Source organism: Macrobrachium nipponense, chromosome 1, assembly GCF_015104395.2.
Source record: "Macrobrachium nipponense isolate FS-2020 chromosome 1, ASM1510439v2, whole genome shotgun sequence".
Taxonomy (NCBI): Eukaryota; Metazoa; Arthropoda; class Malacostraca; order Decapoda; family Palaemonidae; genus Macrobrachium; species Macrobrachium nipponense.
The window spans coordinates 11,524,674-11,551,519 of NC_087200.1; the positions used below are offsets into that span (position 1 = coordinate 11,524,674).

Genomic DNA, 26,846 nt, shown 5'->3' on the forward strand with positions numbered 1-26,846 from the left:
ACACAACTAGACTGTTTGAAGAAAATTTATACATTTGGAATAAAATAGTTTGCTTTAATCATAGGTGCTGATCATGAACACCTATAATCAATCCTGATATAGTATAGAAGCATTATTCATACAAAAATAATAACAGAGAATGTGAAGGCCTGCTGTACACACCATCATCACTATTTACTTAGAATTTAGTGCTTGCACCGTTATTGCATTCCCCACGACATATATAGTGAACAGAACAAAGTAGAAGCTTTTGAGAACAGCTACATGAAACACACATGCTTACTTTACAGCCACATTTGATATTTATTAGTAGTTCTGGAGGAGTTGAAGGCATAGCTATCATTATTGAATCCATTGATCCATCTACTTTCAGCCTGCACCCATGGGCCTCATTTTTGAGAGCTGTTTTCAGGTTGCGCCAGGAACATACTTGAAAATGAACCTTTAGACAATGAAACTGGCACAACCTTCAAGATGGTGGTACCCTTTCTATTGGGACATATTTTGTGGGAGAAGAAATGTAGAGGATCCCAAGCCCATTGAGGGGTTTCAGTGCCTGAAAAATACCTCTTTCGCACAGCAGTGATACATGTTGCAATCTTACATCTTAAATATAATCAGTGTTGGCATTATACTACCTTCAAAACCAAGGACATCAGACCTTAGTTTTTGGAATGACATTAAGAGTTTCATGTGTTTTACCTTTCCCATCCCAGAAAAGGCTGAGTTGGTGTGATATCCAGACATATAGCATGTATGAATGGGTGGCACATGCACATTTCACATCCTACAACCTCTCTAGCCACATTTATAGACAGTGTATGTTGCTTGGTTTCCATGTAAACTTCGGATGTTGCATGATGTAGGAAAAGGATCAGTGCAGCTGTGTCATCTGCTACCTGTACTTGAATGGGGGCCTAACTAGTAACTATTTCATCAAGAATTCTCCTCACAATAACACCTGTACCTCCTCCTTCATCAACATGCTCCACCTCAATACTTGCATCTTCTAGACTCGGTCATATTAGCCTGATCAGTTCCTGCTTGTTGCATCTACTAGAAAGAAACTTTGTTTGGTCAGATGGAATGGGGGAAGTGAGATTAGAGATATCATATTTGGTGAAGATTTGTCTAGTCGACACCGCTTCTGCACTTGATCTTTGCATGGGTTTGTCCTAACTGTATAGCAATCAAATATAACATAAACAGGTACGCCAGGACTTTTCCTCCGCATTAAGGGACCGCACATAACTCATAATGTCTATTAAACAAAAACTTCTTTCAGTTTTCTTCTGAAGATTGAAAAAGAAACCCACAAAATTACTGTGTATAACGTGTTACTTATAAGTATTTACATTTTATTTTGCTCAACACTCGAGTACTTTCAGGCCCTATCTGTTGCCGTTTTTCAAGAGATGCGTTGGTTGTCGGCCTGAAAGTACTCGAGCGTTGAGTAAAATAAAATGTAAATACTTATAAGTAAGCACGTTATACACAGTAATTTTGTGGTTCTCTTTTTCAATGTATCTATTGTTCCAACTTTTGGCCAATACTGACTGTAGCAAAGCACATCCATCATCACCACTGTTGGCTTACTGATTTCACAGATAATATCAGGATCCGTGTGTGCAATAAATCGTGAGAGACGTGACTGGTGTCTTTCTCATTCCTCCATCATCTACGAAGACAGAAGGGACAACTGCTGATAGCTCATAGGAGAAGGTTGCCTCTGTAAGTTAACCTTGATATGTACAAATCCTCACAGGACACTTTCACAGGTTTCTGCATTGCCTTGAAAGTTTGAGCTCGGCTTCTTCTTCTCATAGTTACTCGAGAAAATGCCATTCCTGTCATTTGTTCTTGAATGACTTTCCCAGTTTGCAGTGAGGTTACAGCATTGACCCGTTCATCTGCAATAGCTCCCCTCGCAATTTTTACCAACTCATGTTCGTCCTCAACTCTGGAAGGGTTGTGTTTCCTTAGGAAGTCTAGAAGTAAACTGGAGGGGCTCAGTATCACGTTGTACATAATTGACGTTCATCTCTCTGGACTGCTACTCGGACCAGGTGCCAGTGAATGTGTTGGTCAATATGTAGCTAAGTAACCATTTTGTCCAAACTGACTCTGTGTGTGTATGTGTGTGTGTGTGTGTGTGTGTGTGTGTGTGTGTGTGTGTGTGTGTGTGAATATTAATGAGACCTCCATGTGTCTGTCCAGACCTCATCAAACTTTGTTCAGTTATCGAGTATGACTAAGTAGTACCACTCCAGAATAAATGGCTGTTCCTTTAGAGTTTAGACTGTGAACTTCCCTTTGTGAAAAGGAATTAGAAAACAACGCTTAGATTATTTCAATTCGATCAGCTGCCGCAAAGCAAGGTAACTTGCTTTGAATACTACTGTGGTATGAGGACAAGCAACGGATTAGTAACTACAAATATATAAAAAAAATCTTGGTACATATATATAAAAATCTTGGTACATATCAAAATAACCTTACAGCTACAGTGGCCTGGATACCTTCAACAAGACTTAATGGTCACTTCCTATAAGTCACAGATCGCCTCACTGATTGAACCAATTATATGCATATTTCTATTTCCACATAATTATTTCTACACAATCTAATTAATTTACATATTTTTAAAAATTGCAATCACATTAATTAATACCTTAGGATGAAAGGAAACTTAAAAACACACACATATATCTCCCCTCGGGTGAGACAGTAAGACTAATCTTCTTCTTCCCAGCTGGTTCCCATTTTTATATGGGTCGCCATTTAGGATGAGTCGTTTCCATCTATTTCTATCCTAGACTTCTGCTTCATCAATTCCCTTCTCATGTAAGTCTCTTCTCACACAGTCCTTCCATCTCTTTCTTGGTCTCCCTCTTCTTCTTCTTCCTTGAACCTCCATCCCCATAGTATGTCTCCCAGCGTGGTCCTCATCTCTACTCAACAGGTGTCCATACCATCTCAGCCTCCCCTCCTGCACTTTCTTTGATACTTCCACCACCTTAGTCGAACCCCTTATGTAGTCATTTCCGATCCTCTCCTCTCTTGTCACCCCAGACGTCCACCTAAGAATTCTCATTTCTGCCACATCCATCTTCCTCTCTTCTGTTTTTCTCATGCTTGCTGTTTCCATACCGTACAGCATTGCTGTTCTCACCACCGTCTTGTGAAATTTTCCTTTTAACCTCAGCGGCACTCTTTCGTCACAAAGAACTAGAGAGACCGCTCTCCAGTTGTTCCGGCCTGCCTGCACCCGATGACGTGACATATATTGCAATCATAAAAACGAAATTTACGTCAATTTTTACTGGCCAATTACACCATTTGACAATGCACAATATTACCAAAAATTAGCTGGAGGTGTCTTGTATACGCTGTACCAAAGTAAACTATTTCGATCAAATAATTAGTTTAAAAGAATTTATTCCTTCTTTTCTTAAGTATCTAATTTTCCCATTTTCATCTGTTCCCATTAATCCAGCTCTATAGTGCGTAGTGGTGTCCATCAGACATGCCTGCTTTTCACTCCTGTATCTCATTTTGACAGGTGATTTCCTGACGATTAATATCATTATAACATATGATTACAATATATCATATTTTCAGTGCCACGAAGACTGTTTGGTATTCGTGCCATGCAGGCAGGCAGGATGGAGGTTGGGGGAGGTGGGATGACATTTTGCCTAGCTGGGTAGTACTACTACACGAGTAAACTCCGTGAAAAGTGAGAGCCTACTAATGATTTACTGGATCTGAAGATGTGATGTGTTGACTGGAGTGTGCTGAGAGACAATGTGATATATAAGTCTGAGGCTCTGGAAGATAAACTGAGGTTGATAGTAGAGAAAACAGTTGGTTGTCTGTAAAGGTGGGTGAAGTAGTACGTACGAGATGAGGTCATCGGTAAGATATGAGAAGTATTCACAGTTGACACATCGATCGAATTCCTCGTATGCTAATGATGATGCTGATGCAGGCAGGCGGGAAAGAGGAAGAAAAGTTGCTAGAAATAATATTCTGCTTCAATTGAGACAAGAAATTTACTGGTTGGTCGATTTTGATATTAGATCTTTGCACGGGATATTCCATGCAGCTCCTAATACGAACTTTGAAATACCACAATTGTTAAAGTTTATTTTCTCTTCTCCGAATCTTCAGAAAAGAAATATGTCTCCCCGGGTCACCTAGTACTAGGAAGACATATATAGGGCATTGTACCATCTCCCCGGCATATTACAGTAAATCCACATGGCAGATGACCACGCGATTTCCAGTAAGGTTGTCCTTCACGACTTTCTTTCATTCTTGATTATTGGGAAAAGTCTCCAAAGGGAAAAGAAGTCAGCATTTATACAGAATTTTATGTAATACTCTTTGCTGAACTATCTAGGCAGTACCATTCTCAATTAGCTATAATACCTATCAAGGATAATACGCAACAAAAAACTGATTTCCGCAATAAAAATGAAAGATGTAGCTGAGGCTTTGGTGCCAGCAGCTTTACAGAGACTAAAATAACCATGATTTGTTAAACAGAGAGAGAGAGAGAGAGAGAGAGAGGAGAGAGAGAGAGAGAGAGAGTAGAAGAGAGAGAGAGAGAGAGAGAGAGAGAGAGAGAGAGTAGAGAGAGAGAGAGCGAGAGAGAGAGAGAGAGAAGAGAGAGAGAGAGAGAGAGAGAGGAGATACACTACAGATAGAGAGAGAGAGAGAGAGAGAGAGAGAGAGAGAGAGAGAGAGAGAGAGAGAGAGAGAGAGAGAAAATGCCCAAATTGAATGAAAAGTCTGGCGTAAATCATGCGGTGAATGAGAGATAGTGTAATAAAACATCAGCTGAGGAGATCGAGACGATTATAAACAGGATTACAAATAAACTCTGTCTTTAAAAATATATAATACCGATGGAAATTCTCAAATAGCCTGAGGTAATTCGTAGCTGATCTTTAGTGGGATACATCCACTGACTGCATTGCACGCAGCACGTCTTTTAGATATTTTCCACGCCCATTCTTTTAAACACTATTCTACCTCTGATAGGGAGCCAGTACAACTAAAACATCAGAGAGATCATATTTTGAAACTTTTTATGAATTTGAGAGAGAGGGAGAGAGACCCAAAATGACGTCAGTAGAAACCCTCCATACGTTGTAATGGGAGCTTTTTGTTTCCACGACCAGACCAATCAAGGGACATTGGTGCGAGTCTGCGAGAGCAGTGGCCCGGTGGCCGACCGACGATGTTCGAATCGATGTCATTCCGACGGGAGATAATGCTGTTATTCTTACAAATATGAGAAAAATTATGATAGAACTCATTCATTCTCACATCTATTTAATATTATATATTTATTAAATGAATAAACATAGATATCTTGTGCATTTAAGATAAAGAATCGTAGAATTTCCCATCTATGAAGGGATTCGGACTACCTTCGCGAACGCTAATCCGCACATATCGCTCCCATATGGCTGCGACACCGCTCGACCATCTTTGTTGTTTTGGGTAGCGTCTGTTTGTTTGGTGGATCGAGTGTCGGTTGTCGGAAATGGCCATAAATCCGCGTAAGGATGGCGGTCCCAACGCCAAGTACTACGAGTCGACGGAGACGGTGTCGCAATTCGAAAACGTGAAGACATGGCTGATGAAGAACGCGAAAAAGGTGGGTTTGTGGGTGGGTGAGAATTAGCTCCTAAACCCGTATCCTTTACCGCCATGGAAACGTCAAAAGCATTTTGCCGAATATTCCCGGACGCCAACCCTGATATCTCCGTTTATTTGATGTTTTTATATTCGTCCAGAAAGAACTCTTTAGATTATGAATGAGATATTCGGCAGGAAACTGTATCTGTAGCTACGGGGTGTGTTTGAGATTTAGGTATCCGGAATCCTTTACCGCCATGGAAACGTCAAAAAGCATTTTGGGTCCTGAAGATTAGGTTTTCCGTAGGTAGGGTTATTGCCGTCAGTACACCTTTACTTACAAATGTTCTTAGCAGCGTGCCTTCGGCCCCTAGCTGCAACCCTTTTACCTACCTAGATGCTGTGACACAGTTTAATAGGGCAAAACACCACGGCAGGCCAAACAGGCCACCTACAATCAACGCTTGCCACCCTCCAAAAAAGTACATTATAATGCGTCCTGACACCGGAGATGGGCATCAGTCGTGACTTCTTGTTGGTGAGAAACGGAGCTAAAGACCTCTACTCTCCTTTCGAAGTAAGTATTTTCTCCAAAGTTAGAAATTAAGGCCAAATTTTAAGATTTAAACAGAGGGTACTGAAAACGGTCTCAAACGTAGGCTAGTGCAAATCTCACCAAAACGCGTTTAACATTTTTACTTACAACTTGAAATATTTAGAAGATTGATGCCATCTCGATGTTTACGGAGTCGCTTGTGTCAATAAACTAACCATTTCCTGTGATAAATCCGCACGCCACTTGTACCCACAGACGCTGGGGCACTTTCATCACAACAATCAGAAAACTTTCCCTCACCAAGTAAACAACTGTTTTGGTAGAAGACGATGACGAAGAGTGCACTTCGATAATTTTTTAAATAAATAGTAAAACATCAATATTTTACATATTTATGATGATTAGGGGGAAACATCAGTACAGGCCAACCCTCATCACGGTAGACGGGTCTTATTCACTCGATATTTAATTGGTGAAACATGAATACAATTGCAACTCTAAGCATACCATTTAAAAGACTGAAGTTTCGTCAACATATTGTGATATATGAAAGCCCCATACGAACTAAAATAAGCATGTGAGCTCTTCGTAAAATATGTTTTCAAGGCAGTTTTGAAATCCAATATGGCGGCTACGTTTTTCATGGACGGTTCTCATCAGTGACGGCCACCATCTTTCCCCAGCCTTCCCAGCACTCATTTGAACAATGTTAGCGTATGTATGTAACGTTTATTGATCTTACTCAAGATTGCAGTTGTAATCAGCACAATAAAACAACATTTTGTTGCCTATATTAGTGAAAGTATGAAACTTGTTATTCCCGGGGTTATGGTTGGAACTGAATTCATTCTTACCTTGTAATCGGCGGTTTTTATCCTTACTGCCATCACAACTGAAACTCCACAGTGCTTATTTGATTGTTATTATACACATTTTGGTCTCAGTTCACTCCACATTGCACTTTAAACCCGTTGCTGTTCCTGGTTTCTAAGCGCGCGCGCCATAAACACAATTACAAACAGCAGACGACGACAGACGACGAAACTGCAAAGTTTTATTCCCTAAACTGTTTACTTTACTCGTTATTTAGTTTAAATTTACATTGTTATTTAAAAATTTTGATTGTTCCGACACGGCATACAAACCTTCGGTCCTTTTACAATAGGAAGGTACTAGCGGCAGCTGGATAGGTCGTAAGCTTTCGAACAAGGGGTTCGGTAGTTAACTGCTTGTCCGACAGGCGCGCGCGCGCGACTGGGAGGTAAACAAATCACTTTTGCTTTCGGCCTCACAGCGAGTGGACGTGTGTGTTCGACGCTCTCTGCCCGCTTCTCGTCGTTTGCTTTCTTGAGTATATGGTTGTGTTTGTGTATGAAAGAATTCATTGTAAGTACAATCATTTCTCTCTTTTCATATTATTTGAAGTGTTATTGATTAATGATGGAATCTCCTCGCCTCGCTACCCCACGGAGACTATGCCCGGGTACCGAAGGGCGTAAATGCGGGAAGTTCCGCTCTTTCCCGGAGATAGACCCTCATATTTTGTGTGCTCGGTGTCGGGGGCGCGAATGCACCCGAGCCGAGCCATGTGATGTTTGCAATAATTGGTCGGAGGCGCAGTGGACTTTGTATGAGGGCAGGAAGAAGCGAAGGCCTGCAAAGGAGTCGTCGGAAAGCTCTCCCGCGACTCCTTTGGTGACGGACACTTCGTCTTCTTTCCTGCCGCCCGCTCAACTTCCACGTATCGCGCCTTCCCCTTCGGGGGGGTTTCTAGGTCCCTTCTCCTCTCCTGACTTGTCGAGCGTGGAGGAGGGCGCTAGATACCCTGACGTCGAGTTGTACTCTGGGTCCTCTATCCGTTCGTCTTCGCGCGAACGGGTAGAGGATCCCCCTAATCACCCGACTTTTGCCTCCTCAGGTGCGGTTGCCGCGAAGGATGACCTCGGACAGGTGTGGGCATCGTTGGGGCTGCAGGGCGTGCCGAGTGTCCAGGGGCTGCTCTACCATCTCGCTGGCTCCGTGGCGGTCACCCATGCTACGGTCACGACCACCACCACGACCCTTACAACACCCGGCTACGCTTCACCTCCTCACCTGGTGTACACCCCGCACGCGGTCTCTGTGACACCCACTACATCGGTGCAGGGGCCAGTCGCCGTACCTCGGGGGAGTGTGATGCCGCCACCTGGGTTTGCCGTGCTGCCGCGACCGGACTTCGTGTGCCCGAAGAGCTCGCCCCTGGACCTCCCACCGGTACCTAGGATGTCTGTGCCGCTGGTCCGCCCATCTGGACCGCCTACACAGTCTGCCGTACCTGCCGTACCTGCCCAGCTGCTGTCCACGGACGTGACGTTGACCACTGCTGCCGTTCCTGTACCTGCTCCTGCTGTCTCTTCTGCCGTTCCTGTGATGCCTGCACCTGCTGATGTTGTTCCTGTTCCTGGCGCCGCTGCTCCCGATGCTGATCTGTTCGGACAGGTGCGTCCGGGCCCTGTTGCTTCGGCAACAGCAGCCCCGGCTCCGCTCTGGATGACAGATCTGACATCGGTCCTGAGGAGGTTGACGAAGAAGAAGAAGAAGAGGAGGAAGGTGTCGTCGTCGTCTTCATTGTCTTCTTCGTCGTCGTCGTCGTCTGCCGCCTCTTCCCCTTCTTCTTCTAAGGCTCCCCGCCGAAGAAGAAGAAGGTCGCCTCCCCCCCCCCTAAGAAGTCTCCTTCGGGAACCTCTAAGGGCCCGTCTCGCTCTGGTGAGACGGGGGGTTCTTCCGCTGGTCACCCTGCTCCTTCGGGGGCAGGACCCGTCTCTTCTTCCGCAAGGAAGAAGACTACGGGGACCAGAGGAGTGCCGGCTAACACCGGCACTTCCTCACCTGCTGTCAGTGGTTCGGCCACGGCAGCAGGGTCCGTCTCGGCCTCTCGTTCGCGAGAGGTACCGAGTGTACGGTCGCCTAACAGCGGCCGTACAGCCAAGAACCAGACCTCTGAGTCCGCTCAGCGTCAGGTTCACGGCACGGAGCGGAAGACTGGTGACCAGCCGCTCACGCGACTCTCACCAGACCAGCTCTCGCTCTCGCGGCGAGCAGCTGGCTACCCGGGCGGGACGTGACTGGTCTGACCGGCCACGGGCTGAGGCTGGGAAGAGGTCCCCCCGTTCGCCGGCACCAGCCACGGCTGGTACCAGCGAACTGACGCACCGTGAGGATACGCACCGATCTCACCGTGACAGTGGAGCTCGCCGGTTGCCTGACCGTCACTCTACAGAGAGCGATCGGGTACGGCGAACCAGCACCAGCTCCTCTGACACACGAGACCGGGGCCGGCTGTGTTCTCGGTCCAGCCGGTCTCCACAGCGAGACGGCTCGACTAGGTCTGCAGCTCGATCGCCACCGCGGGTTGGCGATCGCCTGCAGTCTTCCAAGCCCGCTGGTTCTGCCAGCGAGCGAGGAGGGAGCGTCAGGTCTGCCTCTCCCATACCTTCAACCTCCTCGGGTTACACCGGGAGGGGCGAGGTATTGAGGAGTGATCGTGAGGGGTGCGCCCCTCAGGATCCCACCACGTCGTCGTACGTACCAGGCACGGTTCTCGGGCCGGCCAGGTCGTACGCACAGGTGGTTGGAGGAGACCGAGAGGGGTCTATCGCTGTTCCTCCCCTTGAGGGAGGAGGGTCTCGGGAGATGCTCCTGTTTGAGGGACTGGACGGTCCGACTCCGCTCACGCAGGACGCAGTCACTCCTGAGATCCAGAGGAACTTTGCCGAGGTTATTGCGCTGATTCGTCAGCACAACGACCTCGCGGAAGGATCGCCGCTCCCACCATCCGAGCCCACGTCCCGGCTCGAGTTGTTCTGGGGCCCGAAGAGGGAACCCAGACCGACGGTGGGTTTGCCGCGTTCTGAGCTTGCGGACTCAGTGCTGGACCAGGTTGAATCGCTTGTCTCCGGACAAGACGGTTCGCTCAAGTCTGGCAGGTCGAGCAAGCTGCTTCCACCTCCTCTGCTGCGACAGCGGCGTTTTTACGTGCCATCTGAAGACCTGATGCCGCCCAAACAGGTGAACCCGGAGTTAGCCAGGCTGACTCCGGGTGTGTCTCTGCAGCAGCTCCTGTCCGAGAACCTGTGGTTCTCGCAGCAAGAAGGCCACTCGCCTGGAATCCTACTGCCATGGCAGCTTTCCAGGCCGTCTCCTGGCTAGATCTGTGGTCCCTCACAGTATCTAAGGTCGCAGCCAACTCCGGGGGAATTTCTCCCGAAGATGACTCGGCCTTCAGGAGACTTTGCCAGTCTGGAGGAAGAGCCATCTCCTTCCTTGCCCACCAGACGGTGAACCTGTGGGCCAACCTGGTACTCCGACGAAGGACGCTGTCCTTACTCGGGTTTCCAGGGCGGCCGGGCGTGAAGCGGCGTTGGGACTTCGCAACGGACCTTTACGGAGTTCCACGTCTCTCTTCCCAGGAGAGATGGTGGACGCTGCGGTGGACAGACGGCGCACTGACGACAGTGCCCGTCTGGTTCACCAGGCAGTCTCGAAGGCTTCTGGGCAGCCTCGGACTGCGGCCAAGTCTAAGAGCTCGGCTAGCGCTTCCTCGGTGGCTAAGACGGTAGCTGCGTCGAAGCCCCGGGGAAAGACTCTGTCTTCTTCGACTTCTACCAAGGGGAGCCGTAACCAGCCCTCCTCCCAGCCCTCCTCCTCCCGTGGAGGCTCTGGGAAGAAGTCGAAGAAAGGGGGGAAACGCTAGGGACGGCGTTCCCCCTCACCTGCTGCCGGAAGTGGGGGGGGGGGGTGCCTGGCCAGCCATTGGGCAACTTGGCAGCGCTACGGCGCCGAGACCTGGATTGTAGATGTCCTTCGGGAGGGATATCTATTACCCTTCGAATCTCGGCCACCCCTCACCTCCAACCCGGTCCAACAGCAGTCGTACGTTCCAGGGTCATCGAAGGACGTAGCATTGAGACAGGAGATCAAGACCATGCTGAGCAAGAGAGCTGAGAAATAGAAATCGTCACGGATCAGTCACCGGGCTTTTACAGTCGACTCTTCCTGGTGGAAAAGTCTACGGGAGGCTGGCGCCCGGTGATAGATCTCTCTCCCCTGAACCGGTTTTTGTTCGCCAGACCCGGTTCACGATGGAGACGGCACGCTCAGTGCTCGACTCCACAGGGAGAACGATTTCATGCTTTCAGTGGACTTGAAGGATGCGTATTTCCAAATACCCATTCATCAGTCCTCCAGAAAGTACCTCCGCTTCTATCCTCGACGGGACGGTGTACCAGTTCAGGGCACTTTGCTTCTTGGTCTCTCAACCGCCCCACAGGTGTTCACGCGAGTGTTCACTCTGGTGTCTGCTTGGGCCCATTCGCACGGGATACGTCTGATGAGGTATCTCGACGATTGGTTAGTCCTGGCGAGCTCCCGCTCGCAGTTGCTACAGGACAGGGATCGACTGCTCGAGTTCTGTCGCGATCTGGGGATCGTTGTGAACTTCGAAAAGTCCGATCTCGAGCCCAAGCAGAGGATGAAGTACCTGGGTAATGCTGATCGACACGTAGCAGGGCGAGTCTTCCCCGCAGACTCGCGGATCAGCAGATTCAGGGAGGCAGCCAACCAGTTCCTGTCTCGGCAGGAACAGGTAGCTCAGCGATGGCAAGTCGTGATCGGACACCTGTCGTCACTCGAGAAGTTAGTCCCTCACGGGCGTCTTCACCTGCGGTCTCTTCAGTGGAGACTAAAGGAGAGTTGGTCACAGGCGACGGATCCCCCAAGCTTTCCAGTGTCACTGACACAGGAGGTGAGGCAGGACCTAGCCTGGTGGCTGGACGACAGGAACCTATTAAGAGGAGTGCCTCTGCGCACTCCCCCCCCGGACATGCAACTGTTCTCAGACGCATCGACCGAGGGATGGGGCGCACACCTGGAGGAGTTGCTGACTTCAGGAGTGTGGGACGAGAACGACAAGCACCTTCACATCAATGTACTGGAACTCAAGGCAGCGTTCCTCGCTCTCCAAGAGTTCCAGGACCGCTTGATGGGACACTCAGTGGTGTTGATGTGCGACAACACCACGGTGGTGGCCTACGTCAACAAACAGGGGGGCCTAGTGTCTCTCCCGTTGTACCAGTTGACTCGGCAGGTGCACGAGTGGGCCGAGGCACACTCAATAGAGCTGTCGGCACGCTACATTCCAGGGAAGAGGAATGTAGTAGCAGACACGCTCAGCCGTCGGGATAAGGTGATAGGGACCGAATGGTCTCTACACCAGGACGTGGCGGAAAGGCTCTTCGACCTGTGGGGGCGACCAGTCGTGGATCTGTTCGCCACCCGGCACAACAGGAAGCTCCAGGTGTTCTTCTCGGCCGTGCCGGACCCATGGGCAGCTGCAGAGGACGCTCTTCAACACCCGTGGGACAACCTCTTCGTCTATGCCTTTCCCCCGTTCAGCCTGATTCGCAAGGTGATCAGTCGAGCACTGGTCACCCCGAATCTCAGGATGATCCTGGTGGCTCCCAAATGGCCACAGGCCATTTGGTATCCGGACCTGCTGGCTCTTCTCGCAGGAGAACCGAGAGAGATTCCCCCTTGGCACAACCTTCTCGCCCAGCCACACGTCGAGCGGTACCACCGAGCAGTCCAGTCCCTACGTCTTCACGGCTGGCTGTTATCCACCATCTCTTGCGAACGAGAGGCTTTTCTCGTAGCGCAGCAACAGAGATGGCTGGAAACGTCCGTCAGTCCTCTGCAGCTGTGTACCAGGGGAAGTGGGCCGTCTTCTGTGGTTGGTGTCGTAGACGGGGTCTATCTCCTCTCAGAGCCACTCTTCAGCAGGTAGCGGATTTCCTCGTTTTTCTTCGCCGAGAGAAGCTCCTCTCAGTCCCCACAGTCAAAGGATACAGAGCCGCCCTGGCGCTCGTCCTGAAACTGAGGGGATTGGACATCTCGAACTCGTTCGAGATCTCCTTGCTTATGAGGAGCTTCGAAAGGTCTTGCCCACCCAGGGAACTCAGGCCCCCTGCGTGGGATGTGACTCTCGTCCTTAGGAGTCTGACTCGAACGCCGTTCGAGCCACTCCGAGAGTCGTCAGACAGGGATCTGACCCTCAAGACCCTCTTCTTGCTGGCCCTGGCATCGGCGAAGAGAGTAGGGGAACTTCATGGTCTTTCCTATGATGTACGACACTCCAAGGGGATGGGGATCCGTGACGCTCGATTTCGTCCCGAACTTCGTTGCGAAGACTCAGAAACCGTCGATCCCTGACGACAGGTTCGAGTCATTCACGATTCCCTCCCTATTGGACTTCACCGATAATGATGCGGATGAGATGCTGCTTTGTCCTGTGAGGGCGCTACGGCGCTATCTGAAGAGAACTCGACACCTCAGGCCTGAGTGTCGACGCCTCTTCGTTAGCACAGGGTCACCAAGAAAGAAGTATCCAAGAACACTCTTTCATTCTGGCTGCGTGAGGTCATCAGGAGGGCGTATGAGGCTGATGGTAGTGACGACATCCGTACGTCCCGTCCGAGAGCTCACGAAGTCAGAAGTATTGGCCCCTCGTTGGCGTTTCGTAAGAACTTCTCCGTGGCGCAGGTCCTGAAGGCAGGGGTCTGGTCTAACCAGACTACCTTTAACGTCCTTCTACCTTCGGGATATTGCCCCACAGGTCCTTGGATACCTTTTCCTTAGACCTGTGGTGGCTGCTCAACAAGTTGTGTAGCTAACCCAGACCCTTGCAGGCTGAAACAGCATCGAGTCCTGGTGTGACTGTGTGGATGGATGTGTGAGTGAGTGAGTGACTGGCTCCCTCTTCCCATCTTTTCCTCCTCCTCTACCTGTGGGCAGAGGGCCACGGTCGTCACTACGCTGGATGAGGACGAGATGCAGTGAGCTATATGACAGAGCCCCATCCTATCCCTTTCACTAGGGATAGGAGCAGAATATCCACCACTTCCTCTACAAGGGGGGGAAGTGGATGCCTACAAGAGTCAAACCCATGACTTTATATTTGCTCCTGTACAGGAACAAGTTCTTACATTGCTGGTACGAAGAGATACGCTTGCCTCTCTCTTAGTACTCGGTCCAGAGGTCTGACCATTGATCCTGCGGAGGTGCACACCCCGATCAATCGGACAGAGGCTTGGATCCCTCCCTCGCTCTTACGACCAGGGAGGCTTCCAAGGTTGGGCGAACACCAGTCTGTTCACAAAAGACTCAGATTCCTCCCACCAAGAAGTGAGTCTTCCTATTGTAAAAGGACCGAAGGTTTGTATGCCGTGTCGGAACAAATGACAATTTGTCTAAAATTGCATTTTTCCTAACTATACAAACCTGAGGTCCTTTTACACATAGCCCCACCTCATGCCACCCCTCACTCTGCAGTTTTTGCTTGGGCCAAAAGCAAAAGTGATTTGTTTACCTCCCAGTCGCGCGCGCCTGTCGGACAAGCAGTTAACTACCGAACCCCTTGTTCGAAAGCTTACGAACCTCTCCCAGCTGCCGCTAGTACCTTCCTCCTATTGTAAAAGGACCTCAGGTTTGTATAGTTAGGAAAAATGCAATTTTAAACAAATTGTCATTTTAATTCATGTATCTTATCCCTTTTTTTTTTTTTTGCAACCAAATTACCCCGAAAAATACAGATATTTCTAACGTAGATAAAAATCAAATGTTTCTAACGTTTTCGTACATCTGGCTGCCGAAAACCATAGAGGAACGAATACGGTAAAAGTGCATAAGGCGGAACGACTACGTTTTTTTTTTTTTTGCTTTTTTGTTTTTGCTAGCACTTTTCATTGATTTCAGTCTTTATTAGTATTTTGAATTTCTTAAAATAATCGTATGCCAGAAATAAATGTAACCTTTAATGTTTGCATGCTAAGAATGGCAAAATCATCGTTGCCACATTAGTGGAGGCTTCACACATACGCCGTTCCATTATCCTGTTAAGCGTCCGCCCCTGATGAGCTCGCTGCTAACGTACCGTCACGCTTTTTTTGTAATCAGCGATCATAGCACTGATGATAGTTTTTTTCAAAGTTAATATTGATTTTTATGCTTGTTATTCATACTGTAATTAACTGTAGGAAATTCTCCTCTCTCTCTCTCTCCATCTCTCTCTCTCTCTCTCTCTCTCTCTCTCTCTCTATCTCTCTCTCTCTCTCTCTCTCCTCTCTTCTTCTCTCTTCTCTTCTTCTTCTCTTCTCTCTCTCTCTCTCTCGGAGTCCAGTCACTCGGCAAAGAAAAGTCATCTTCACTCCCGCAATTGGAAGAAAAGTTTGTATCATCACTGGAGGATTCAGAACTAGAGCTCTCATCATCAAATAGGTTATCAATATCACACTCCTCATCTAGTATTTGATTGATCTCACCTAAAGAAATATGCCTCCTCTTTGGGACATTCATTGTGAAAGACGCGAAATCCAATTTGTCTCGATAAACGCCCGAAGCGTATTGAAAGAAAACCAACAGGGACAGGCAGTTTTCTAGCATAAGCGACCACCAGGAAAGAGTTGCCAGGCTGGAAATAAGTTTCCCATGTGCTGAGAGTGTTACCAAATGATGTTCCTACACTTTCTATACGAGTAAACGTATTATTACGGGGCTGACGCTTGACAAGCACAGTTAAAGTCTTGAACGTAATATCCCGTTGAAGGCGCTACCGAGTAGATCGCGGTAAACGTATTATTACGTGGGTGACGCTTAACAGGTTATAAACTGTTTCCATGAATTCTAGTTGTCATAGTAATGCAATAATGATAAAATTGCTTTAATATTTATGTATATATACTTCCAATACATAGCCTAATTTCACCAATTTCAACGTTTTGTGTGTAGTCTTATACCCAGTTTGGAGGGTCAACACATACCGAATGGCAACAGAGAGAGAGAGAGAGAGAGAGAGAGAGAGAAAGGAAGGCGGAGGAACGAAGAAGAAAAGGGATGGCGGTGGAGGGGGGGGGGGGTTGGGGAGAGGGTAGGTGGAGCTTTATCCGCGTGTTCGTACCTCCAGTTTTCTGCATAATGGAGTTTTTGTCTCTTGGTACAAGGACAAGTGTCGTTATTCTTTACGATTAGTGATTCACGATACCCTTATAAATTACGGCACTGGGTGTAATGCACTATAGCAAAATCTCGTTCTGTTAAGAGTGTTCGTTACAGAAATAGGTATTGCCCAAAAACCTGCTTGCACTGTCTCTGAAACCCATAGTAGACATGCTGCTTAGTTGTCAATCAAGTTTTTATAACCAAGTATTTTTTACAAGCTAGCTATTGAATAAATTTGTATTTTTCTCAGTCAAAACATATGCCCCTCAATGCTAACTTTCCTCTTTTAACGACTTTCTGGTCATTGCAAATTCGGCCCCATAATTTCTTATGGTGCGAAAACAGACAAGAGGCCCATGGACCGAAAACGATTGCGTCACACTACGGCGATAATCCAGCAGTAAAATGACAATTTGTCGAAAATTGCATTTTTCCTAACTATACAAACCTGAGGTCCTTTAACAATAGGAAGGTAACTAGCGGCAGCTGGGACGGTCGTAAGCTTCGAACAAGGGGAGAACGGTAGTTAACTGCTTGTCCGATCGTGGCGCGCGCCCGCCAGCGCGCGAGAGGTGAAGAATCACTTTTGCTTTAGGCCCATGCAAAAAGTTGCAGAGTGAGGGGTGGCATGAGGTGGGACTATATGTAAAGGACCTCAGGTTTGTATAGTTAGGAAAAATGCAATTTTCGACAAATTGTCATTTGTTCCGATACGTAATACAAACCCTCGGTCCTTTAACAATAGGAAGACTCACTTCTTGGTGGGAGGAATCTGAGTCTTTTTGGTGAACAGACTGGTGTTCGTCCAACCCTGGAGTGCCTCCCTGGTCGTAAGAGCAAGGGAGGGATCCAAACCTCTGTCCGATTGATCGGGGTGTGCACCGCAGGATCAATGGTCAGACCTCTGGGCCAAGTACTAAGAGAGAGGCAAGCGTATCTCTTCGTACCAGCAAGCAAGAACTTGTTCCTGTTTGCAAGAGACAATCATAAAATGATGGGTTTGTCTCAATTTGGCATCCACTTCCTCCCCCTTGTTGGAGGAAGTGGTGGATATTTACTCCTATCCCTACTGAAAGGGATAGGATGGTGCTCTATTGAGTAGCTCACCTGCATCTCGTCCTTACCCAGCAGGGTGACGACCGTGTCCCTCTACCCAAAGGTAGAGGGAAGAAAAAGATGGGAAGAGGAGCCAGTCACACTCTCATTCCTCATCCATTCTTACGGTCACACCAGGACTCGATGCTGTTCAGCCTGCGAGGGTCTGGGTTAACTACACAACGTGTTGAGCAACCACCACGGTTCCCAAGGAAAAAGATCCAAGGAACTGTGGGCAATATCCTGAAGGTAGAAGGAGGTGCATGCGGTCCGGTTGGACCAGGCGCCTGCCTTCATTACCTGCGCCACGGAGAAGTTCTTGCGGAACGCGAGAGAATGATGAAGAGGCGTCCACACCTCAATCCATGTGGTGTCGAGTTTCTTCAGACAGCTCCTCGTCGCACCTTCACAGGACAAAGCAGCATAGCCTTCGTATCGGAGGCGGTGACGTCCATTAGGGAGGGTATTGTGAAGGACTCGAACCAATCGTCAGTTACCGAAGGGTTCTGAGTCTTCGCTACGAAGATCGGTACGAAATCGAGCGTCACAAATCCCCATCCCTTTGTGCTTGACTTCTCAAGAGAAGTCATGCAGTTACCTAAGACGAAAAGAAGGGAATAGTCGTATGACCTATCCCTCTTCTCGACTTTGGTTATGTACAGTACTCATACTGACAAGCTATTAAGACGAAGTAATGATTGCTCTGGAACAACCGAACTAAGTCCACAGCATAGTTCGTAACTGACTCGGACGCTCTGACAGCTGCCGACTGACTGGTTCGGAATCAGTAGAGGCAAGTTGTCCAAGCATCCGGGTAAGTCACGTGACCTTCGCCCTTTAAAGAGTTATGCTGAGAGAACAAATAAAATATTTGTTAGTCACCGATGCCGGACGGCGCGGCGATGATTCTCTTAATGCATAAGCTCAAAAGGCGAAAGTCAATTGCCTTCAAAAGACCGAGGTCCCTGATGGCAAAAAAAAATCTCATAGACGTTGAATCTCAGCTTAAGGAGAAACAACACTATGTGACGTTGAAGACGAAGGTAGGCAATGAATGCAACCTACGTCTTCCAGCTGAATCGAGAGAAGGAATCTCAAGATTCTAAACCTGTGCTTACAAATGACTTAAAACGCTAACCGCCATTTCATTGCTGTCCGTTGTGCAATGAAAGCGGGGCGTTCTTCAGTAATGAAACACAGGGGAGAGCCGCTTGAAGAACTGCTTCTCATGGGCTGAACGTTTGGAAGTAGAGCTGGCAGGTGTGGGAGTAGGCGATGTCTTTCAATACATCTGCTAATCCGGGGTGAACAATGAACAATTGTACACCTCCGAATACAAGATATTTTGAGGACAAACTCAGATTCCGCAAAAATCATTCGCATTATCGGGATACGATGCAGCAAGAGACTATTACAGAATTCTGTTACCGTGCGGTAAACAGAAAGATGAGAGTCGAATAGATATCTCTGTTTAAAATTCTCGCAATACCGAAGACGATGAATACTAGCGTTTCTCAGCAGTAGATGGTCATTCATGTATGCGAGAATCCCCGTTAATCAGAGACTTAAGTCCGTGATTGTTGGCAGAGATACGGTTGTTATTCAATCAAAGCAGGTGAGAAAGACATAAACAACCGTCTATCTCAAAGCGGCAGCTGATACTGAAATGCCTCGGGCAATTCAATACGCAGTAGCTGTCGCTGAACTCGTCATCCGATTTTTTTTGTTGCCAAGTAATCCTTTCCACGAAGGAATGCGTTCGGCTAGAACCACCGAGCATAAAAAAGATATGCTCGAGCAATTATATTTAAGCGAAACGAATTTCGGTAAATATAAAAGCTAAAATGGTGTTGTTGTGACAACACCATAAGTTATAAATAAAATTGAAAACTGGAAAGCTCCTGGGAGGTTGCAGGCCAAAACCCGGGTTGCAGTTCCAATTTAGCAATACTTTTGTTCGTTCTAAGTCGCAATCCGTAGAATAACCAGGATATGCGCCTACCCCTCGGGACCATTCAACTGCTTAGCAGAATCATGTCGCGAGGTTAATATACGTAGTATATTTGTAGGATTCTGAACAAAACGATCTCATCCTAAATTCTTTCCTTCAAGAAAACAAAATAAGGATTGGAGATCGACCACCTTCGTTCTCTATAAAGAAGAGTGAAGGAGAAGTCTTCCTCGAAGGAAGCTTCAATGGTGAACAGAATACTAAGACGATAGTTCCAGCCAAACTGGATATTCCCGTCCGTTCTTCTCTATTCCAGGTTGGTCGCCTACTGTGAGATAGTCTTCTTTCAGCAGCAGTCTTCTTCCTAATGCTAGAAATTCCAGGAATTCGAGCATAGGCGAGGTTCCCGATTATCGTGTAACATATCGGGATTCTCGTCTCGCTCACTTTGGACCGTGGTCTCGCCTAAGTGTTTGGAGATCGTAAGAAACTCTAAACACTCTGAATGCGCTAGAAATCCCGTTTAGAATTCTAAGCAGTCTGCGAAACCCCCACCGAATTCGTCAAACGATATCGGCTGGTGGTCCTCTCGATTCCCGTAGAAATCGAGAATGGGGCAGGATCCCTCCTCAAGGAGCCGGGGCTTGACGTCAGGTTAGGACCCACGAAAGGGTCCCGCCCCCCTGGTAGCGCAGTCCCCAACGTGGGATCCTACAGAGAAATCTCTGTAGGATCCTCCCTTTCCCTCGTAGCCGTAAGGAGAGAGGGAATGGGGGAGGAATTGGATACTCGCTCGCCTTCCCAGTGGAACTAGCAGTTGGAGAAGAGTAGGAGCAGCCATCGCCTTGCGGCGATGGCCTCTCAGAGTCTGGGAAAACGTATCGTCAGGAGAAAACGTTTTTCCCGAGGAGGGTTACGAACTCTCACTGTAGGTAAGGGTCTGCCGCCAACTGTGAACGTCGTCTGGGTGGGGCTGATCGACACCTGACAGGAGAGAGCCGATACCGTCCCTCCGACTCATTCCAGTCCTCGGTCGAGGTTCAAAACCTCTCAGGAGGACCGAAGGAGTATTTAAATACGGTGTCCGAAGACACGTAGAAACGCCGCTGTCGCAGTAGAGGAGGTGGAAGTAGCTTGATCGACGGCCAGAACTGAGAGAGCCTTCTTGTCGGAGACGAGAGACTCTGGTTCAAGACAGAATCGGTAAGCTCCGATCGCGGCATACCCACCGTCGGTTTGGGTTCCCTCTCGGGCCCCAAAACGACTCGAGCAGAGACATGGGCTCTGCTGGTGGGAGCGGCGATCCTTCCCCCCGGTCGTTTTGTGCTGACGAATCAGTGCAATAACCTGGGTAAAGTTACTCTGAATCTCGGAAGTTACAGCGTCTTGAGGAGTAGGACCGTCCAGTCCCCGCCAACAAGAGCAGCTCCCAGGACCCTCCTCCTTCAGAAGAAGGACCAGCAACAGATCCCTGACGGTTGCCTCCAATCACTTGCGCGTACGTCCTGGTTGGTCCTAAGACCAACCTGGCACGTGCGGCGTCGTGACGGGATCGTGAGCGGCGCATCTCTCACGATCACTCCCTATATACCTAGCTCTTCCTGGCGTAGCCGAGGAAGTTGAAGGTATCGGAGAGACAGAACTGACGATACCCCCCTCTCCCCCTGACGGTCGCCTCCAATCACTTGCGCGTACGTCCTGGGGTTGGTCCTAAATGACCATACGTGGAGCACGTGCGGCGTTCGTGACGGGATCGGTGAGCGGAGCCGCACTCTCACGCTCACTCCTAGCTACATCGCTCTTCCCGGTGTAGCCCGAGGAAGTTGAAGGTAGTGGTGGAGAGACAAACCTGACGCTCCCCCCCCGCTCGCTGGCAGGACCAGCGTACGTGGGGGCTGCAGCCGATCACCAACCCGCGGGTCGGGGATCGATCTGCAGGCCTGGCCGTGCCGCTCACCTGTGGCGAGCGGCTCGACTGAGCACGTCGACCCCACCCGGTCCCGTGCGTCAGACGAGCTGCTGCTGGTCACCGTATACGCCCGGTCCCTGTGGGAGCGGCGGTCAGGTGACCTGCAGAGCTCGCTTTGCGCCGTGAGGACCGGAGGTGAGCGTCCTCGCAGCCACGTCAAACAGCTGGTACCAGCCGAGGCTTGGTGTACCCGTCGGTCGAGGGGACCTGGGGGACCTCTTCCCAGCCTCAACCCGTGGCCGGTCAGAGACCGTCACGTCCACCGAGAAGTACCGGTGGGGTCGCGCGAGAGCGGCCGCTGGCCTGGCGAGAGTCACCTGAGGCGGCTCTCGACAGTCTTCTGCTCCGTGCCTCGGTCATGACGCTGAGCGAACTCAGGCGTCTTAAACTTTGGCTGCACGGTCACCCCAGAAGGAGATCGTTACACTCGGAACTTCTCGCGGACGAGAAACCGAGCCGGTACCTGGCTTAGCAGCAGAGCTGCCAAGACCAGGCGAGGGTGTACCAGCGGTAGCCAGCACCCACCCTTGGTCCCCGTCTTCTTCTTCTCTCAGAAGGGGAGACGGGCCCCGTTCCCGAAGGAACAGGAGGACCAGCAGAAGAACCCCCCCGTCACACCGGAATGTGACGAGCCCTTCGAAGTTCCCGAAGGAGTCTTCTTTAGGGGGAATAACAAAACCCGGTTACCAGCTGGTCGCTGCGAGAGCGGTCCGCTGGCCTGGCGAGAGTCACCTGAGCGGTTCTCGCTAGCCTTCTGCTCCGTGCCGTGGTCTTGGCGCCGAGCGAACTCTGGCGCCGAAACTTTGGCTGCACGGTCTCCCGAGGGAGAGCGTACACTCGGGATCTCTCGCGAACGAGAGACCGAGCCGAAACCTGGCGTAGCGGCATCGCCGCTAGCACCAGGCGAGGAAGTACCAGAGCTAACCGATACTCCTCTGGTCCCCGTCTATCTCTTCCTTACGGAAGGGGAGACGGGCCCCGCTCCCGAAGGAGCAGGAGGACAAGCAGAAGGACCCCCCGTCCCACCGAGGTGGGACGGGCCCTTAGAAGTTCCCGAAGGAGACTTCTTAGGTGGCGGCAGCCTTCTTCTTCTTCGGCTTATGGGCCTTAGAAGTCGAAGGGGAAGAGGCAGAACAGACGAAGATGACACCTTCCTCTTCTTCGTCAGCTCACGCAGGACAGTCGTCAGGTCCTCCATCCAGGCCGGAGTCGGGCCTATTGCCGAAGCAACACGGCCCGACTGCACCTGTCCGGAAGGACCTGGGACTGGGGAAGACACACCATGGGCAGGACCAGCATGGACAGGCGCAGGAACCAGGAGCGACAGGAACAGCAACCAGCTCAGGAGCGGCAGGAACAGCGGCAGCGGTAAACACAGAAGGGACAGCCAAGCCAGTAGCGGGAAGGAACCACATCAGCGACAGGTACGGCAGGCCCAGCCATCGCCTCGTAGAATCATCGGCAGCCAGCGTGGTACTGGCGGCCGGTCCAGGGGCGAGAGCTGCTGGAACAGCGGAAGTCTGGGGCAGGCAACACGAAGAAAACACAGGCGGCGGCGGCATACCCCTCCTCGGTACGGCGGCGACCGGCCCTAGAAGCGGCAGACGGCGTCACCGACACAGCATGGGGAGTGTAGACCAGCGGGGGGAAGCAGCATAAGCGGCCGTGAAGGTTGTAGTGGAGACCACTCCAAGGTCACCGCCCCAGACCTCGCTAGACTCTGCAGCGATCGTGGATGCTAGGCACGCCCTGCCCAGCCGCAGTGGTCCATGCCTGTCCAAGGTCGTCTCCACGGCTGTAGCACCTGCGGTAGCACAGACAGATTAGTAAGAGGGGTTCCTCACGCACGGGGGGGGGAGACATGCCCCCACCCCGAACGGAAGGAAGAACCCCACAAAACAAAAATACGAGGAAGCTGAGCGGGGGGGCAGGAAAAGAAGACGAAGAATCGGATACCAAGGGAGTCGCGGGAGAGCTTTCCGACGACTTCCTGGCAGACCTTCGCTTCCCCTACCCCCGCACAGCAGTGAAAAGTAATATGAAAATGAAACAGAATACTGCACTTGCGATTCACTTCATAGAACTTAGAGGGAAAAATCAATTCCCGGTAAGAGCGGAAACTTGATCCATAATAATATGATGCTATCATAAATATATATGAAAATGAACAATACTGCACTTGCTATTGTTCCGACACGGCATACAAACCTTCGGTCCTTTTACAATAGGAAGGTACTAGCGGCAGCTGGATAGGTCGTAAGCTTTCGAACAAGGGGTTCGGTAGTTAACTGCTTGTCCGACAGGCGCGCGCGCGCGACTGGTAGGTAAACAAATCACTTTTGCTTTCGGCCTGCTGGCGTGTGGGACGTGTATCATCGCTCTCTGCCCGCTTCATCGTCGTTGCTTTCGCATGATTGTGTTTTTCTTTTTCTATTTATCTAGTGAAACTGAATTGTAAGTACAATCATTTCATATTTATTCCCATTGAATTCAATTGTGAATTAAAGGATCTTGGTTCACCACGCCCTCCGATTACCCGAGTGCCGGGACTGAAGGGCGTAAGTGCGGGAATTCATTTTCCCAGAAATGATCCTCGTATTGTGTATGCTCGGTGCCGAGGGCGGGAGCGCTCGCTCCGAGCGTATATTTGGGTTGGAAAAACTTATTCAGTATGGAAGTGGAATCGCAAGTACAGTATTCTTTTTCATTTTCATATATTATTTTGATTGTAGCAATACTCATTTGGATCAGTTTCCGAGCTTACCCGGAAATTGATCCTTTCCCCTTTTTATTTTGAATGAAGTGAAATCGCAAAGTGCAGTTCTTTTTCATTTTCATTTTTTATGAGATTGCATTGTTTACTGGGATCATGTTTCCGCTATTTCCCGGGAATTGATCCTTCCCCTTTTTATTTGTATGAAGTGAAATCGCAAGCGCAGTATTCTTTTCATTTCATACATTCAACTTACCTGTCAGATATATACATAGCTATCGACTCCGTCGTCCCCGACAGAAATTCGAATTTCGCGCACACGCTACAGGTAGGTCAGGTGATCTACCTGCCTGCCGCTGGGTGGCAGGACTAGGAACTATCCCCGTTTTTCTAATCAGATTCTCTCTGTTGCTGGGAAGGTAAACATATGTTTTGCTTTTCCCTCCTGATTTGATTTTCGTGTTTCATCGACCATCGATCTTCTGGGCCGACTTTTACAGGGAAGTACTGGATCGGTGGTTTGGCATACGTTTTTAATAACTTTTTGATAACTTGTTAATAACTTTTAATGAATTAACTTCGAAGTTTTCGAAGAATAGAGTATGTGTAACTACCGAAGTTTTCGGTAGACAATTACATAGTTTGCAAGAAAGGGAAATATAAATATTATTCATTGATAAAGTGTAATAAATGTTAGAATTTGATTGAGGAAAATAAGGTAACTTCCTATTTGAGGAAGTCAGAAAACATAGAACTAGATATGCTTTCTGTAGAAGCTTTAATAGCCCTCGTTCTGACAAGCAGTTAGAATATTAACAGTACTAGTAGTGTTGTTTCCTCATCACCTTCTTACTTCACAGAAACTACAAATTCATTTGCAATTTGAAGATAAAGGAATGTGGCTCAAGATACGAGCTATTATAAGGTAAGAAGTGATTATAGTGTTCCCCATTGCAATAGAGGGTGCGTCTGATCGGCTCTGTCTCGCTCCCAGGCCTAGACCTCTTCCAAGCTCCCTGGCCCGGAGGAGAAGGAATGTCGAAAGCCGTACGGAGGTTATGGAGAAACCCCCACCGTTCAGGCGTCCCCTCGGCAGGTTCTGTAGAACGTCCAGACTGCCAGGGATAGCCATTGGAAAGGCATCCTAATTCAATGTGTTCCCCTTTTTATTATCGTCTTGACGAATAAAGAGTAAAACATTCAACGGCGTAGATTAAATGAAGATGCAAGATAATCTCGTCTGGCTATCGAAACCTCAGAAGAGACGGAGAAAGGAGAAGTATATGAAAATATATCTATTCTGAGAAGAACGAATTAGATATTAAAGAATATTTGTTGATCGAATGAATTATATGGATCTCGTTTAGTGAGTACACATATATATAACTTTTAAGCTTCTAGCTCCTTGGGCATGAAGCTCCGGTAACGAGGCTCAATGCGCCTAAAGCGTCTGAAACAAGGCGCAAAGCGCCTGAAACGAGGCGCAAAAGCACCTGAAGGGCCTGAATATGGGGCGCAAAGCGCCTGAAAGACTATGAACCAGGATCTTTATCGGAAATGGAAGTCCTTCTCATTCAGAAGGGAAAAGGGAGGGCTATGTCGAAAATGGAAGTATTGTCGAATTCTAAGCAAGAACAAATATACAAGAGATCGGAACCTTCCGCACACAGGATCTTCCAGAAGGCGGAAGATTCCAGATTCGAATAAACCTTCCAGAAGTACAGAACTTTCCAGCGAGGATCGCCTTTCAGATGCTCGGAACTTTCCAACAAGAAAACTTTCCAAGGGCGATACGTCTTCTAGGATCCAGGAGTATTCTGATCACGATACTCCTCCAGGCGCCAGGAGTATTCGAAACGCGATACTCCTGCCAAGCACCAGGAGTATTCCGACGAGCACGATACTCCTCCCAAGGCGCCAGAGTATTCTAGGAACGTGATACTCCTACCAGGCGCCAGGAGTATTCTAGGCAAGATACTCCTGCTTAGCGCCAGACACTTTCTCCTACAAGAAGAGCCTGACAACCGCCGAGAGTCTTCCAGGCGAAGGGTGAAAGACATTCGAGGCTTCTCCTGATAGGGACGGGAGTTGTCGCGCAGGCGGCCGTTGCCCTTGTCAGGATCGTCTTAATGCAATAAAGGCAAGAGCAAGTTCGGTTTTTCACCCAGGCAGGGACTCAAGATGTAGCCACAGGCTGCCGTAGCCCTTGTCAGGTTAGAGTCGGTACTGCGAATAGCCCTTCACCTTTCGAAAGGAAGCGCTCTCCTTCGGTTTGCTCAATCTTGCCCCAATTGAGGAATGGAAGATAGAGCAGAATTGTGAGAATTAGTTCAGTATTAGTAAGAGGATATTAAAATCATCCTCCTTCTAAAATAGATTGCAACCAACCATTTACAGAAAGAGGGGCAATCGTTTGGAAGTTGAACAAGATTCGTACGAGCTCTCATTCATTGATTAGAGGCTCTTCCAGATAAGAAAGGCGTAAAATACGGACTTATCTCCAAGATAACTAAAAGCTGGAGAGATTCTCTTCGATCCTCGGTTGTCATTTGCAATATCTTCGGACTAATACTCATTCGGGATTATTGACGAAATGAACGAAGAGAGTAAGATTTCTATTCTTTCTCTGCATGTCGGAAAGGAAAGAGTGTCGTAGAAGGCTTGCTGTATATGACTACTGAATGACAAGTCATAATACGCATACCATAGTTGCCTTCTGGTTCGCTACGGAATTGTCTATATCCTTACAGGATTTTCCTAGTAAGACTTCGCTTAAAAGGTTTGTTACGACAATACCTATTCAGCCTCGGTATTTAACAAAGGTTGTTTGCCTAAATTTGCATTATTGAGAGCTTTCTTAGACTCGAGAATAATTTTATTA

At 48.7% G+C, this 26,846-nt stretch overlaps 1 protein-coding gene across 2 annotated transcripts in view; it reads left to right on the top strand.

Moving 5' to 3' along the window:
* The first annotated feature begins 5,469 nt into the window (after positions 1 to 5,469).
* The window catches only part of LOC135219128 (SWI/SNF complex subunit SMARCC2-like), a 69,387-nt gene continuing 48,010 nt past the window's right edge, over positions 5,470 to 26,846 (top strand). The window contains exon 1 of one of the 2 annotated variants that reach the window (XM_064255581.1): positions 5,470 to 5,671. In XM_064255581.1, the coding sequence (XP_064111651.1) occupies positions 5,558 to 5,671 (114 nt within the window). In that variant the 5' untranslated portion in view covers positions 5,470 to 5,557. The remainder of the gene's footprint in view (positions 5,672 to 26,846) is intronic. The other variant, XM_064255583.1, reaches the window with a different exon arrangement.